Source organism: Uloborus diversus, chromosome 8 (genome assembly GCF_026930045.1).
Source record: "Uloborus diversus isolate 005 chromosome 8, Udiv.v.3.1, whole genome shotgun sequence".
Classification (NCBI taxonomy): domain Eukaryota; kingdom Metazoa; phylum Arthropoda; class Arachnida; order Araneae; family Uloboridae; genus Uloborus; species Uloborus diversus.
This window is the reverse complement of record NC_072738.1, coordinates 154,512,235-154,530,221: the sequence shown is the minus strand read 5'-3', so window position 1 is coordinate 154,530,221 and position 17,987 is coordinate 154,512,235. Positions and strand designations below refer to the sequence as shown.

General features: G+C 34.0%; 1 protein-coding gene across 1 annotated transcript in view; it reads right to left on the bottom strand.

Annotated features, from left to right (window-relative positions):
* The window catches only part of LOC129228693 (WASH complex subunit 4-like), a 91,438-nt gene that overhangs the window by 8,987 nt on the left and 64,464 nt on the right, over nucleotides 1–17,987 (bottom strand). The window contains exons 18-19 of the mRNA XM_054863377.1: nucleotides 4,117–4,218; nucleotides 105–195 (exon numbers count right to left, since the gene is read on the bottom strand). Of these exons, the coding sequence (XP_054719352.1) occupies nucleotides 105–195; nucleotides 4,117–4,218 (193 nt within the window). The remainder of the gene's footprint in view (nucleotides 1–104; nucleotides 196–4,116; nucleotides 4,219–17,987) is intronic.

Genomic DNA, 17,987 nt, shown 5'->3' with positions numbered 1-17,987 from the left:
AAGGCCGAGTACTCGGTAACTCGGTACTCAGCCGAGTAGTAAAAAGCCGAGTACTCGGTACTCGGCGAAAGTGCTACTCGGTACGTCTCTATATAATAACATACCTTTCTTCTGGTCTTTCTCTTCTTCTGCAGTCAAATCAGCTCGGAAAAAGATACGAGCACTGCTTAAAGAATAGTTCAAAAGATCAAACTCCTGAAAATAAAAAATAAAAATAAGTGACATCACATGAGGCAGTGAGAAGTAAAGGGATGCAAGTAGACCATTTTAAGTTTTGATCAAAACGCATTTAAAGGCTTTCCTTGAAATTTTTTTCTAAATCATGCTGTACAGCAGCACCTACCAGGGCTACTAGTACTATCTCTTGTTTCAAGACAGAGGAGAGGTTCACCTACCATTTGTATTGGTTATCTCCAAATTTTTAATTTTGCCACTTGCATCCCTTTGCTTCTCACTACCTCACATTCGCTTGGATACTCTCTTAGGCCTGAATGCTTGTTTGTGTAACTGTGAGAGCTACTTCTTTTTTTTTTTTTTTCAAAAACTAGATAACTCAAAAACTCAATATCTCAAATTTTTCTTTCTTCTCATGAGATTTGAACTAACGAGGTTGTAAAGTATTTTCATTTTCAACTTTTAATTAAAAATATATCAAAGTTAATTTGTTGCCAATAAGTGTTTTTTTTTTAATAAAACATCTTGAAATATATATCAGTAAACTAAATGACTGGATGAAAAAAGAAAAAAAAACTATCTGCATAAAAAAGTTTAAATAAAAGTTTTCCTTCATTGTTATTTTTAAATATCTAGTTGATTAATTAAAAACAAATTCTTACTTTTCTAATAGTTTCATTCAATCAACAAACTATCAGCAAATTATTAGGAAACTGTACATTCCTATAGTACTTTTGTTTAGAAAATAAACAGAATTTTTCCCCCAGGAGAAAGAAAAAGGCAACAGTTTTAGGCTCCAAACTGAAAGGAGGGAACTCACCAAATAACAAAATAAAAAGCTCAACAGTTTTCAAAAGAGATGATTAAGAATAATTTAAAAAGCAATTTGGTCACAAACTATAATTATACTTCTAAAAATATCTCATTTTGAAAAAAATTGCATAAACTTCCAAACATTTTCAAATCTTATGATAATTGTAGCAATTGGTACAGAACTTGGTGTGTAGCAACAAATTCCTTTTCTTTCATCAGTTATTTTTGAAAAATGAAAACGATAATTATCAGGTGTACATCACTATTGTAAAAGCAAACCATTATTGATTGATAAATTAAGTACATTTTTCTCTTTTCTGTAAAAAAAGAGCTTTCATTTCAGCAACATAGATGCAAATTCAATGATGGACACTTGTATGGTAAGCTACGGTGATTGCTACAAATTCAGCTTAAATTTAGTTGATTTTAATAGTTTAAAAATGTGATATATCTACAAAAAACTAAGTTTCGTTTATGGAGCACAACATTTCATAAATATTTACTCTTTGAAGAAACTTCTTTCAATCTAAGATCCGAAAAAAATCTGGCAAACAATACACTTGTTGGAAAGCACTCCATTAGATAATAAAAACACAAACATAAAATCGTTTTCACTTCATCAAAAACTCGATTCCTAACTTTTATAACAAACTTTTTAATACCCTTTTAAAATCCTGGAAACAACTCAGTGTCGCTGTTCAGCCACAAAACTTCAATCATTACTAAGTTCAAATACTAAACTTTAAATACAGTAAAACCTCAATAAGTAGTCAACCATTTAAATGGTCACTCCGCTTAAGTCGTCGTTTTCCTTCGGTCCCGAAAAGATCTCATTCACAGTAATGTAAAATGATCCTCTTTTACTGGTCACCAAATTTATTTTTACCCCGGTTAACTAGTCACTCAAAAATTGTTTTCTAAAATTCAGTTTTCTTATCGGATCTTAGCAGGGTTGGCAAAAACCCGGGTTTTTTTAAAAAAGCCCATGGATCCAGGGTTTTTTGGGTTTTTTTGTCTTTTTTTTAGGGAAAATGGGGTGCTTGTAGCATATTGTAGTGTAAGTATATGGACAAAGCACAAAAATTGTCTCGGGGTAAAAATACTGGAAAATTCAGCGTTTTCTGAAGAAAAGTAAAAAAGACAACGAAACCCAAGAATGGTGAAGTTTAAGATTTTTTAGTTTCCATGATTACCAACAGTTAGGGCAAAGTTACTTCTAGAGTGATAAAATCTATTGTTCGTTTTTAATTACTACATTCGTTTTTTGCATTTTACTTTATTGTATTTCATTTTGTTATGCAAAACTACTGTAGAACGTCAAAGTAGTTTAAATCCCTTTTTACTGAATTCAGCTTAATCAAGACATTTCTTTGAACTTTATGTAGACTGTTTCTATTTCTGTGTACAGAGTAAGAAATATTAAACTTTTTGTAAGATAATGAAAGTATTGTACATCCTATTCTGTTTTCTGTTCGACCGTTTGAAAAACCTGTTAATTTCTAAAACATATACATTGTTTATTTGAGATTTGTGACATGTTGGTTTGCAGAAAATAATTCACATGAAAGACTTATAGCTAGCGTAGTTTCTTCTGTACAATATACAAATATCGAGAAAATCAGACGTGACAGGACTTAGTCCAGAAAATTTGAGTTATTTATTGACCAGTTAAAGAAAAGGTTAAATATATTTATTTAAAATCTTTGAAGTATTTTTTTAATGCCGTTAAGAGTTAAGAAATACTATTAAAGTTCAAAATTCCTTTTTTATGTCCATTGTCTGTGGTGAAGAACAAATAAAAAAGAAATTTAAATTGTGAAAGTATTTAAATTAATTGTTTTAAAAAACTTCTCAGAAAATTTTTAAAAACCCAAAAGTGGGTTAAATAATGGGTTTTTTTAAATGGGTTTTTTTCAAAAAAACCCAATGGGTCCAACCCAATTGGGTCCAATCTGGCCAACCCTGGATCTTAGAAACTAGCGTTAGACTTAGAATGCTGTGTGATAGTCATTTTTCCTTGAAATCTCGCTCCTCACTTCTGGTCATTCAAAGAATATTTCTTTCTGCGACTCTGTCTAGTACCAATCATTATGAATCAAACTCCATCCAGCACGGCAGAAAAAATTTTAATACCTGGAGAACGTTTGTCAGTATTTAACATTCGTTATAGGTACAATAGACTCAGAATTTAAAGCTTGAAGCACGTTAAAAGACAGTCATTTTCAGTAAGCAACAACTTCATCAGTCAACACTGATCAGGTAAAACGCATCAGTAACTGTATTCTACGATTTCAGCAACAGAGTGTGTCAGTGTTAAATTTTCAAGAGCAATTGTGAGTAAAGAAGTTTTATGCATACACTACAGCCATTGCGAGCGACTTTTTCGAGGTATTATCAGATTTATAGCAAAGTGAAAGATAAGAGCGATACTTTGAACGCTTGACCTAAGTTATTACTTTTAAGAACTTTTGTTCAATTAACGAGCGTTCCAGTACTCTGTTAAATAATCTGTTTATTCAGAAGGAGAATATCACTAAAGAGTCTATTATCGTTAATTGCAGCCACATTGGATTGCTGTTTAAACAAGAGGTGATGGTGCGATTATAACCTTGCCGAAAAAGCTACATGCTCCACCTGATTACAGGTTATTTGTCCCACTGATGACTAGACGGGGTGATATGCCCAACATTTAATATTATTTACTTGTGTTGAAATAAATCGGAGAGTTACCTTTACTTACTCTATTTTGCCTGAAGAACGTTTGTCAGTATTAAACATTCGTTATAGGTAGAACAGACCCAGAATTTAAAGCTTGAAGCACATTAAAAGACAGTTATTTTCAGTAAGCAACAACTTCATCAGTCAACACTGATGGATTATTTTAATGAACAGTAAGTACATTAAAATGAGTTATTATGATTAAATAATGTATAAGTAAAAGAAAATAAAACTAGGTAACTACAATGAGTGTTTTTTTCCTTCTTTTTAAAGTTTCCATTAATTTATAGACATAGATTACATACCCTGCATTAAGAATCTAGCAACATTATGAACAGATTTCTGATACAAGAAATGGTGGTCAATTGAGAGATGCTTTGCTGAACAAGTTATTTAACAGATAAAACTTACTTGCTGATAAACTTCTAATCTTCTACTTGTCAGATTCATAGTTTCCAACAACTTCTTGTCTTCTTTACCTTGAGCAGAAGTTTTCTGTTTGTGAACATCTCCCTAAAATCAATTTTTTAGTTGAAACTCATTCAAAATTCTAAATTCACTGCAAAAATTTCTCATTCAAATTATTAGATAAGTTACTACAAAAAAATTGAATTTTCGGCATTTTTGAATTTTTAGCATCTTGACTTCAAATTATGTTTTTCGTAATGACGAGCGTGTGAAGCGCGTGTGTGTATGTTGGCATAAATTAAAGTTAAGTTTAAAATCCAGAAGTTAAGATATTTAAACTAAGCCAACATTAACTGGCCGTGTAATGTCAAGTTGGAGACAAGCAAAAAACATGTTTCAGAAAAATACATTTATTAAATATGACTAGAATAACATCCCCATAAAATACACCCCCAAAATATCATAACAAAAGTGGTTCCAAAATATAAAGAAAAATGTCACCAAGATGTCGATGCAGTCACTTGCCACTCCGAAGGATCAGGTAGAAAACTCACAAAAGGTCCGCCGAATCACACTTCAGGAATGTCCGAATGAAAAGCACCATTACACAATTCGTAGATCGGTGAACATCACAGGTAGACACATGGAACTCACATCCCCGACATTTTAATTGGCCGGACACAACACAACAGGTTCTTCACCTGGATTCACTAATTCCAGGACTTGGAATATTAAACATCACATACCACAAAAAACCCCCGCTAGCATCGCGGGGAAAAACCCCCCTACACGTGAGCCGGACTAGGCTTCACGTTCAGAACCAACCACTGGGGATAGTTGAAAGAAGAAAAACGAGAGAGAGATCGCTGCCACTCGCTACAATATATATGTTTTATCAACCAATGAGATTCCATGCCTCGATGACGTCACCACACTAACTTCTACTTCGACCATCACTCATTTGCATATTCCACTACCGCGAATCTTCGTACTCCTCTCCATAGCACGTGCGGTCAACGAGTGGAATTAATTCGAGTCGATCAGGTGACAACTCAACTTTTCTGAATCGACACATTGAGACATGCAATCTCCGATGGTTTCAGTAAACAGTCGCCATTAATTATGGCGTGGGGGAATCGTCGATTGAAGTGTTAGCACCAACTAGTTGACAGGTTCTACTTTTACCAGACTGGGCTTAAAGTAGGTACACTTAACTTTAAATTATTTTCTTTAAATTATCGGCTGTGGACCGAGAATAAAAACTAAATAAAATAAAATAATATTTTATGCTAACAAATTCCCCCCTTCTCGGTTACACAGCACGATACACTTCAAAACGACATGAAAACTGACATATTTCAAACAACAATTAAAAAAAAATTTTTTTTAAACACTTTTGAGAAACATTGAAAAATTTACACATTTGAATATTAAACTTTTACATTTTCATAATTACCAAAAATGAGTTTGCACATTTTTTTCAATGTACCCCGAGTCAGAGGCTTGGTAAACGTATCCGCAGGATTTTCTGCGCTTTTCACATATTTTAATTCAAATGTATTTTCCTCTACTAAGTTTCTCAAAAAATGATATCTGACATCAATATGCTTTGTTCTGGAATTTTCTATAGGGGAATTTGAAAATTCTATTGCAGCTATATTGTCACAATTAATTACAGACCCGTTAAATTTATATCCAGCTATTTCAAAATGTGATGTTTCTTCTAAAATTCTTTTTAACCACACCACCTCTTTTGCTGCTTCTGTCAAAGATATATACTCAGCTTCCATGGTGGACAATGAAACACACTTTTGTTTAAATGTTCGCCAGATAATAGGTACTTTGTCAATGTAAATAATAATTCCCCCCATCGAAATCCTATCGTCCCTATTTGCAGCATAGTCTGAGTCAGAAAAACCATTGATTTTAATTTCATTTATTGCAGATAGACTTAATTTATAATAATTTGTATATTTTAAATAACCTAAAAGTCTTAATAAACACTGCCAATGTCTTTTACCCGGATTTGCTTGAAATTGAGATAATAAATTAACTGTATATGCAATATCCGGTCTAGTTTTCCCTGCTATATAGGACAAACATCCCAATAAATTGCGATAAGGTACTTTCTCCATTTCTTTTATTTCTTGGTCCGTTTTTGGACAATCACCTAAAGACAAAATTGTACCTTTCGCTATTGGGAGGGTCGAGTATGGGTATTGAAACTTTTCAAAATTTTCACAAACTGTCTTAATATAAGAATTTTGGTGTATAAAAATTCCCCCATTGATTTCTTCAAATTCTACCCCCAATAATTTTTTAGTTCTCCCTAATTCTTTAATATCGTAATGTTTTGATAAATCCTGAATTGTTTCCTGAATTATGATTTCATTTTTTCCAAAAATTATTATATCATCTACATACATCAATAAAAACACATTTCTGTTTCTTGTATAGACACAGTTACTACATTTAAATTTCAAAAAATTCAGACCTTGGAGAACCTTATCAATTTCCAGGTACCAATTTCTCCCCGATTGATGGAGACCATATAGCGATTTCTTTAGACGGCATACCCAGTCTTCTTTTCCCGGGATTACAAAACCCTGTGGTTGTCGCATATAGATTTCTTCATGCAAATCAGCATAAAGATATGCGTTTTTTACGTCTAATTGAAAATGGCTCCAACCCAGGAATATCACCAGAATTGAGAAAAACATTCTTATCAGGGAGAAATTGATAACTGGGGAGAAAACCTGAGAATACGATTCTCCTGCCACCTGCCTGTTTCCCATCGCAACCAATCTGCTTTTAAATCTGGCAATTTCCCCTTTAGCATTCCTCTTCAAGTCATAGACCCACTTATTACCAAGTACTGGTTTACCAACTGGCTGGGGAACTAACTGCCACACCCCCCTTTCTTGAATCACTTTCATTTCTTCTGACATGGCTTCTTGCCAATGTTTTACTTCTGGGGTTTTCAAGCATTGATTATAGTTTTGGGGAATTAGCACTTCTGACAAATTTGCCTCTGGCTCGGGTTCCATTTGTTCCTTAGGGGAATTAAAAATATCAAACAAAGGATTATAAGGCACATTTTTACTTTTGAAATCAAATAGTTCAGGATTGTAAACAATGTTATTCTTCTTACAATATTTTTCTACATCATTGGGTGACCTTAACCTGGTTTTATTTCCTTTTTCATAGTAGTAGATATCAGTACGGTCCCCTGTCTTTCTTTTTACTGCATCCCTCACCCATTCAATTTCCTCACAAGGGGTGGGAGCCTTTCTTTCATCTATCTCTTTATCTAAGAGAACTTCACTAATAGGTTTAATAAAAGAATAATCATCATCATTGTCTACATTCCCATTCAAGTTTGATTTCCCCCAAATTAAATTTTCCCTGAAGACCACATTAATAGTTTCAAAAATTTTCTTTAGCTCTGGGTCCCAAATCCTATACCCTTTTGCTTGGGTTGCGTAGCCCACCATTATGCCTTTCTTACTCCTCGAGTCAAATTTCTTTAGGTTTTGTTTTTGCATGCCTCTGTAGGCAATACATCCAAACCTTCGGAAATGCCTTACTGAAGGCTTGTTTCCCCAGAACAGCTCAAATGGGGTTTTCCCCCTTTCTTTTAGGACTGTTCTATTCCTGACATAATTAAAGCATAAGGCGGCTTCCGCCCAAAATTCTTCCTTTAGTCCAGAGTCTTTCAGCATTGCCCTAACCCCATTCATTAATGTCAAATTGTATCTTTCTACTACCCCGTTCTGTTCGGGAGTATAAGGGTTGGTTCTTTCTATGCTGATGCCTTCTTTAATTAAGTGGGTCTCAAAATTAGAATTTGTGAATTCCCTCCCATTATCAGACCTTATGGCCAAAATTTTCTTGTTGAGGGCTCTCTCTACATGCCTCTGGTATCTAAGGAAATATCCAAAAGCTTCATCTTTTGATTTTAGAAAGTAAATAGTGGACTTCCTTGAGAAATCATCAATTATGGAAAAAATATATCTTTTCCCCCCTAGTGACTCCACCGGAAATGGCCCTGCTAGATCCATGAAAAGAAGCTCAAGTTGTCTTTTAGACCTTATCCCTGGAGTGGGCTTAAATGAACACCTTCTTTTCTTTGCAATAATACAAGGCTCACAATCTGGCCGGTTTCTATTTTTTATATTAAGTCCTTTGACACAGTTCTTTTTTTCAGTTTCCAAGATACTGTCATAATTAATATGGCAAAACCGTTCATGCCACAACTCCAGGTCTAATCCTTTGACCTCGGTTACATTTACATTTGGTGGCGAGTCACTACTTTGATTACTTAAAAATGAAGTGGGTTTTACAAAATACAATTTATCAATTAAAAATGCAGAAAAAAGTTTGATACCATCATTATTAAAAATACATATTTTACCAGGATACCACCTTAATGAAAAACCAAGACTGTCTATCCTGGATCCGGAAAGCAAATTTCGTCTAAGTGTTGGAGCATAATAGACCTCATTCAATGTGATGGTTACTAGCTTACCATCTGTTTTAATTTCGAAAACAATTTTCCCTACCCCCTCGACTTGACTATTTACATTGCCCACAGCTACTTCCATTTTTGTATTTTTAACAGGCCTCAATTCACAAAACAAGTCCCTATCTTTACAGAAATGTGCCGTGGCACCTGTATCCAGTAAAAATACTGGTATTTCCTCCTTCAAATTTGTGTTGTTGGCCTGCACTCCTGATATTTTACTGATGGTGCAAAACATTCCAGCCTTAGGGGGATTACTTTGTTTGACAAAATTACGATTACCTTTATTTTGATTAGTTGGTTTTCTGCTCCAACACCGAGCCGAAATATGCCCCTTTTTCCCACATGTGAAGCAAACTCTCGTTTCAAATTTATTTCCATTTTCAACTTTCCGCCCAGTCTGGTGTTTATTTTGAACAGAAAAAGCATTAACACTTGAACTACTATTTCCAAAATTTTCATTTCCTAAAAATTTTAATCTCCCCTCAACTGCTAAGAGTTCATCCAAAACATTTGAAAAGTTAAATTTACTTTCATCCCATCTATAAATATTTTGTACTATTCCCCTAAAATTTTGATCTAAACTACGTATTAGTTGAAATCCCTTTAATTTCTCATCCATTTTATAGCCATTCTCCTCCAACTGTCGGAGCAAACACTTCAATCGAGCCGCGAACATTCCAATAGTTTCTTTTTCATTAATTCTGCTAGAAAAAAACTCCTCCCACAATCCGGCAACACGGGCTAAAGACGGAGGTTCAAAATTCAATTTCAATGACGTCCATACAGCATATGGATCGTCTAAATCATCTATTAATTGTTTTAACTCATCCTCTATGTTGAGGTAAATAATCGCCACTGCTTGGCCCCTCCGTTTCTTTATTTCTGCCGAAATACCTTCTTCTAATTTTGTTTGGGTTAATTCCCATAAATCTCTTTCTATCAGTACCATTTTCATATTTTTCGACCATGTTGCCCAATTGCAGGAGTTAAGTTTCTTAATGTTTCGATAGTCCCTTTCCATTATTCTGAAAACTTTTGCAAATTTGTCTCCAACCAAAATGACATTCGACCGAGCTCTGCTACCACTTTGTTGGCATAAATTAAAGTTAAGTTTAAAATCCAGAAGTTAAGATATTTAAACTAAGCCAACATTAACTGGCCGTGTAATGTCAAGTTGGAGACAAGCAAAAAACATGTTTCAGAAAAATACATTTATTAAATATGACTAGAATAACATCCCCATAAAATACACCCCCAAAATATCATAACAAAAGTGGTTCCAAAATATAAAGAAAAATGTCACCAAGATGTCGATGCAGTCACTTGCCACTCCGAAGGATCAGGTAGAAAACTCACAAAAGGTCCGCCGAATCACACTTCAGGAATGTCCGAATGAAAAGCACCATTACACAATTCGTAGATCGGTGAACATCACAGGTAGACACATGGAACTCACATCCCCGACATTTTAATTGGCCGGACACAACACAACAGGTTCTTCACCTGGATTCACTAATTCCAGGACTTGGAATATTAAACATCACATACCACAAAAAACCCCCGCTAGCATCGCGGGGAAAAACCCCCCTACACGTGAGCCGGACTAGGCTTCACGTTCAGAACCAACCACTGGGGATAGTTGAAAGAAGAAAAACGAGAGAGAGATCGCTGCCACTCGCTACAATATATATGTTTTATCAACCAATGAGATTCCATGCCTCGATGACGTCACCACACTAACTTCTACTTCGACCATCACTCATTTGCATATTCCACTACCGCGAATCTTCGTACTCCTCTCCATAGCACGTGCGGTCAACGAGTGGAATTAATTCGAGTCGATCAGGTGACAACTCAACTTTTCTGAATCGACACATTGAGACATGCAATCTCCGATGGTTTCAGTAAACAGTCGCCATTAATTATGGCGTGGGGGAATCGTCGATTGAAGTGTTAGCACCAACTAGTTGACAGGTTCTACTTTTACCAGACTGGGCTTAAAGTAGGTACACTTAACTTTAAATTATTTTCTTTAAATTATCGGCTGTGGACCGAGAATAAAAACTAAATAAAATAAAATAATATTTTATGCTAACAGTGTATTTACACTCGCGTTTGTATGTATTTTCGAGCGCATGTATGTGTATACCCATGCGTGTGTGTATAAGCCTTTGTGTGTCTGTAAGCAGGGCTGGATTTAGGAGAGGGCAGGTAGGAATACTGCCCCGGGGCCCCCCACAATAAAATTTTTACAAAATATCTTAACTTTCACGGGTTGAAAATATTGGATATATACATATATATCAAAGTATTCGGACATATATCAAAGTATCGGATATTTTCAAAAATATGATGATCTTTTCAAACCCTGATTAGGGGCTTCCGCTCTTTCATTGCCCTGGGGCCACCAAACTTCCAAATCCGGTCCTGTCTGTAGGCGTTCGTGTGTGTGTATGAAGGTATGTAAGCGTGTGTGTGTAAGCGTTCATGCGTGTAGGTGTGCGTGTGTGAGACGTGTGTTTGTATGTAGGCTCATGTGTAATTACGCGTGCGTGTTGGATATCGATGCATCCTGGAGCATCGGGAGGGGCCGGTCGATGGTGGTGCTGCAGAGGAAGATGGGGGAGTAATCAAAAGACATCATTCAACAGTCAAATAAAAGCAATGAAGCAATTTGTGATTGCTCAAAAAAAAAGCAACTTGAATTAGAAAATTAGCAACAAACTACCGTATTTTCCTGCGTACTATTCGCGGGCGGCCTATAATCCGCAGGTCCTAAAATCGGTCTGAAGAAAAAAAGCTTTATATAATCTGCGGCGGCGGATAATATGATGTGAAAAGATCAAGTTTGAATTAAACATAACATTTGAGCAACTAAACTAAAAACGTGAAAAAGTAATTACTTTGAAGGTCTTTTACTTTTTATATTTAAATAATCTGAAATATAACCTAAAATATAATGATTTCTTCTTGAAATCTTGATTATAGTACACTAATTACTTGAGAAATAAAGAGTCAAGACAAAGGAGCAAACGGTCTTATCTTGTGCAAATGGCTACCTATTTCACTGTAATCTTGCTTATACTACATGACCTGAATCGCCAAGAGGAACATTCAAGCAACATAAAATAACCAACAAATAGGCAGGCAGCGAGGAATGTTGTTTTTTTTATGATGCTCCGTAAAAAAAACAACATTTAGTCAGCATAAGGTCTGGATCAGTGAATCCTACCGTAAAAATATTGAGGTGCAATGCGTTGGTGTTAAGGGGGAAAAAAATCACAGTTAATTCGCGGCTGCGTATAATCCACACCTCATGAACTTTGCCTTTTTTAGCAGATAATGCGCGGATTATATGCAGGAAAATACGGTAAATGTTCAAGCATATGAAATACGAATACAGTCAGATCTCTATATAAGGTCACCCTGCATATAGGGTCATTTTGTTTTGGTCCCAGTTCATTCAATAGGGATTCTTTGTTATGAATTATTGGACATATAGTTAGGTCTTGAACACTGTAACCGCTTATGAGGTCAGTTTTGTCTGACTTTCTTTGGGTGATTTCAATCTTACACGGATTCAACTCCAAGAACTTTTTGTGGTGCACGATACCTTATCTGTGAAAAGTAATTTTTTCCATCAGCATAATATAAAGTGCAGAAAGGGCAGTAGAAGTTGGAGTTAACGACAGTGATACCGAAGTGTTGACACAAGCACAAAAAACAGAGCATTAATGTCATAAGACATTTTTAAAAATGATATAAGAGAGTTTAAATTTTTTATCAAAAAATATTGTACAAAAATTAGAAACATTGTGGCAAGCTTGCATTTTTTTACATTCTTGAAAACTTTGTTCAAATATACTTATGTACAATTTTATTCTAAATTAAAGATTTAAAATAATTTCATTTACTGATTCTATTAATTTTGACTGGTTTAATATTTATAGTTTCTATAAAAGAAGTAAACTATAAATATTACTTCATTAATATTTATAGTTTTGAAGGTATTAAATTTTAACAGAGAATTATGCAACTTATATCCATGCTTATCTTAAGAATTGGGTAAAAGGTCACTCTGTTTATAAGGTCAGTTTCTAGATGTCCCGAGGGGTGACCTTATAGTCCGACTGTGAATTATTTGTTTATCATAATCTTTGCTCAGTTTTTAGCCTACTTTCCCAGTAAAAGTCAGAAAAAGAAGAAAAAAGCATGAAAGGAGGCTTAATGCATCTTAAAAATATCGCAAAAAACAAAAAAAAGTAAAATAAATAAAATAAAAAGTAAAATAAATAAAATAATTAAATAAATATCAAAAATTTAAAAATTGGAAAGTAGGGTATTGAGATGGGGAAAAATGTCTGTCGGTCTGCCCCCACCCCACCCCCAATAACTTTTGAATGAATCGTCCGATACGAACAAACTTTTTTGTTCGAAAGATCACAGCGAGGACACCTCATTTTCATATTTCACTTTTTGATTTGAACTATTTTTTGTTCAATTTTGAACAATTCAAAAAAACTTAACATTAGCGCCTACGGGGAAATTCAAAGCAATTCCGAACAGTGAGGCGAATTTGCTTCAAACAAACTTTATAGGAAAAAGCTTTTGATGAAAAACTTGTATATAAAATATCTTTTTGATTTGAACAATTTTCCGTTCAATTTTGAACAGGTCAAATCCCTTAATATTAGCACTTACGGGGAAACTCAAAGTCAATGTAGGTTCCGTACTTGAAGGCAGATTTACTTCAAACAAATTTTGTTGGAAATAGCTCGACACCAAAATCCAGCCTCTGACTCCCAGAATTTAGGGGCACCTGACTCCGAATCTGACTCCTGTGCCAGACAATTAAACAGACTCCAACTCCCGACTTCGACTCTGACTTCGCAGCTTTGGCAAAAATTTATACACGGAGGACAAATGAATGACTCCGATTTTTGGATATTCGTCTCCGACTCCTTTATCCCAAAATAAGATTGACTCCGACTCCGCAGCTATCCCCAGTAGCACCAGAATGTTCAAATTTGGTACAGAAATCGTGTTATTGGTCAAATGACGGTGTTAAGTGTCACTTGTGCGTTATATTCGACGTACAAAAACAGTAATATTATCACGGTGCCATTCCCGTGCTAATATAACGTAATATTTGACGGCATCAAACCGGTGTTAACTGTACCATTTAATTTTAGTGCTGATGCCACCTAATTCGAGCGCCCTCTATCTGTGTTTACCTCGGAATAATGTAATGAGCTAGAAGTTTCCTTGGGATCTTCTGTTCGATCGAATACATAAAATTCTGTAAAATTGGATGTTTCTTTGAAGATTAAAGAACACAGTAATGGATTAACTTTTGTCAAAAGTAAGTAAATCAAGTTAAATTAAGTTGAGGTAAAAATCCTAGCTACTTTGTAATTATTGTCATAGGTTAGGCCTATGCCGAAAAAAGCTAGCGACCTTCTCAGTTCTATTTATCAAATTACGTGGCAATTATTATAACTTTTTAAAATCTTCAACATGTAAATTCAAAGTCTAGTTTTATTTTATAAATTTGTTAAAATTTGGAGATGAGTGGTTGTCTTTTATATGTACTGAACTTTATCCATTTTTCTGACCTTCGAATATTCTGGAAAAAAAATGTTTATTCTGTTTAAAAAAATATTCATTACAAGTAACTTATTTGACTAACAGAAAAAGTTCCTCGTTCAAATAGTATTTAAAAAAGGTAGATTTATCTCAAAATAGTCAAGGTTACAAAAATGAGATTCATTGAATAAAATTTAATTATTCTATTCTAAAGCAAAACAAAATGGCGAGTAGCCATATGTTGCAGATTTGTCTGATGTTAACGATATCACCTGCCGCTTTGAATTTCCTCCTGCTCATGCTTCAACGGACAGTAAAAACCAACAAATTATGGAATTTTAAATAGATAGGTAGGAAATTAAAATTACTACTTTGAAAAATAGAAAAAAATCTGCCTATTATTCTACCGTTTTGGTTGTCGAATCGTAGAAATGTAGTAAAAAATAACCATTCAGGGGATAACTTACAGATATATTACTGCATTAATTGTTATTTTTAATGCATTAAGTTTTTGCTATTTATAATCCATCGTATTTCTGTGATCAGAACTAAAAAACTCAAACCCTCTTTCACGGTTTTTTTTTTCTTTCCCTTCATACTTGATTAATATTTAGCAATTTATTAATACGATTAATTTTAAAAAAATCTTAAAAGAGCATTATATCACTTTCCGTGGGGCGAGTTTCATTGTTGGTGACATCAGGAGCGTTACTCGATCATTGGTTATTATGTATATATGCGGATTAATTGGGAATTTTGTCTTCTTATTTTCATTTTAATTTTAGGCAATAAAAGCCGTAAACGGGACAGATATGGTTTTTAAAATTTCGTTGTTCCAAAAATATCTGTAAAAATCTATCATGTAAAATAAAGGATATTTAATAATTAAATTTTGGTATTGACTTTATGTGTTTCTTAATTAATTTTTGTGTGAATATGTTATTTTGATTTTATTTAGTAACAAGTATAAGAATATAATTCATATGAGTTATTTCTGAGGTCTAAGAAAGTATGGGAATGTGGGGTAAAGTGAAATAGGAGGGAAAAGTGAAATGGTGAAATATTTTACTCTGGCTTTTACGCCACCTATCTGGTGTTATTTTAATTATGTAGTAGCACATGTTGTCTATTCCAGTCCGGGAAAAAAAAAACCACCGGAGATAAAAACAGAAGGTAGTACATTCAATTTTGAAACACTGATACTCGTATTGTAATACTTTGTAGCAAGTAACAAATTATTTTTGTTGTTCTAAAATGATAAAGTAGTTCTTATTAACATTTAACATATTAATTGAGACCTTCTAATATTCAGTGCTGTATTTATTAGTTAATATTTAACTTATTTGTATTTTGAATATTTTTTACAATTAAGCAAGTACATGCTGGGCAAAGTAGATGGGGCAAAGTGAAATAGTTTATTTCGTTTAGTCGCTCTATCCTTTACTGAGTCACTAACGTATTCATTTCTTGATAAATTCATTTGCATTCCTTCATTTAGTAATCCGATTATTTATTCATTCATTCACTTATTTTCTTATTAATTCACTCTCTTTTTTATTTATTTTTCTTCATACATTAATTAATATTTAATTATTCGCTTTGCAATCCTGACTTTTATTTACGAAGTTATTTGATCAAAAATATTTTTTATAATCGAATAGAAAATAATTCATTACTAAAATATTTTTTTCACTTTGCCCTATGAAAAAAAAAAGTGAACATTTTCCACTTTTCTTTTAAAATCACAAATTTACTGCCAAAAGTAACAAATACTGTTTTAATAACAGATTTATTATAAAATACAACGTTCTTACTTTATATACTATAATTTTCAAAACAAATCACCAATTTGTTCATTTTGTAAAAGCTCAGTCATCTTAACTGTGGCTCTGTATCCCATATTCCCCTCCTTGCATTTTATAGAGAAAATAAAGGAGAGGTAGTAGGAAACTAAGGGTTTTATCAAAAAATTCTCTAAGGACTATTTCACAGTATTTTGTCCAATTGTAGAGTTCGGAATATGATTTTTTTTTTCCATAACTATTTAATTTGCTCTTTCATTGCACAAAATTTTATTCTCAGTTAATCCTAACCAACATATAAACTCAAAATAAAGCAATGTGCTGATCAAACAGCAAATTGAATAGCTATGGCAAAATGTTTTTTTCAAACTCTGTTCACGTATTCATGGGAAGTTACTATTGAAGTTCAGTTGTAATACACATTGCCTAAACCCAGAAGTCGAACCGTGAACCTATGGTGTGGCTGCATAAAGCACTGCTATCCAGTGTACTAGGGAGCTTTATTGCATAGCAGTAAAGCCTTTACAAATAGTCATTTCATCAGAATCTATGAAGTCATAGGTGTATTATTCATGTCTGCTGAATGCAGGCAAAAATGAATACACTACACATTTTACAGATATTGTAAACAATAGGATGAAAAAAAAAATCTACGAAAAAAAATGCACAAAATCTGAACATTATGATTCAAGAACGCATCTAAGAATGGAGCTGAAAGAGCCGTAACCCCTCTAAACGCACCAACCTTGGCAAAAATCTGACATAAACTGGATTTTATATAAGGTTGAGGGTTTTACGCTCCATGGGGGGGGGGGGGGATTACTCTCCTTTGTGGGTTCCTGAGCATCAAAGGACCTATAAACCAAATAGGCAAATATCCAAAGCAAACTGCATTTATAGAAGGAAAAATCCTTTATGGGAGCCCCCCCCCCCCCTCCATTGAAGTTAGCGAAAACACTTATGTTAATTCTTAAGTATCAAAGGATCTATGTGGCAAATTTAGCAGCGATATGGGCGTAAAATCGATTCGCAAAAAGGAAAATGAGCTATGGGGGTTTCGCCCCCCCCCCTGGGGGGGGCGGACGAAAACTTCCTATGTTAAGACTTGAGCATTCAATGTCTTCTTTGCCAAATTTGGCAAAGATACAATATAAACTGGGTTTTTGTACATGGGAAATTTCTCTTTAAGGGCTTCCGCCCCCATAGGGGAGTGAAAATTATCCATGTGAATTCTGGAGTATCAAAGGATACCTGTGCGAAATTTTAAGAAATTTGCTGAAAACTGATTTTTATGAGAAAAGCCGACTTGGAGGGTTAAAAACACAATTATTGCGAAGATTTTACCCGTGAAAACAGAATATTCAGTATCGTGTTGTAAACACCAAAATGAAACGTCTTCCTAGCACTTAAACGTAACGTAATATTCCACGTTCAAAATTGGTGCAAAAGCGGTGGCACAACACCAGATTTAGACGTGCTATACGACATCGATCGATGAGACACATAGACGCTTTTTAGACCGTTCTGCGAGAACATAATGTGAACGTGCCGGATGGTGTGCTCAGAACGTGTAATAGAACGAGCTTTGAACGCTTGTGTGCTGCTTGGGATGCTTTTAACTGTTCACGCTAAAGTTTCAATTTAGGTATTCAGTTTTCGGCGAATAAACTCGAAGTCATTTATCTAGATAAAGATATGAACAGATCTTTTTTTTTTTTTTTTTTGACAATGAAAAGTATTTCTTTAAGTTGACATTTTATTTTTATTTATTTTGGTAAATGCATTAATTCATCTAAAAAATATTTTTGACAACAGGGGAAAAAGAAACGATTTTTTCTTTTTGATATGATGTATTTATTTTAATGGGCTTATTATTTTTAATTATTATTTTTTCGTTTTGAAAGCCGTTAAAGAATTTTTTTTAAAGAAAAATGTGTGTTAGCTGCTTTGTTTAAAAGGTG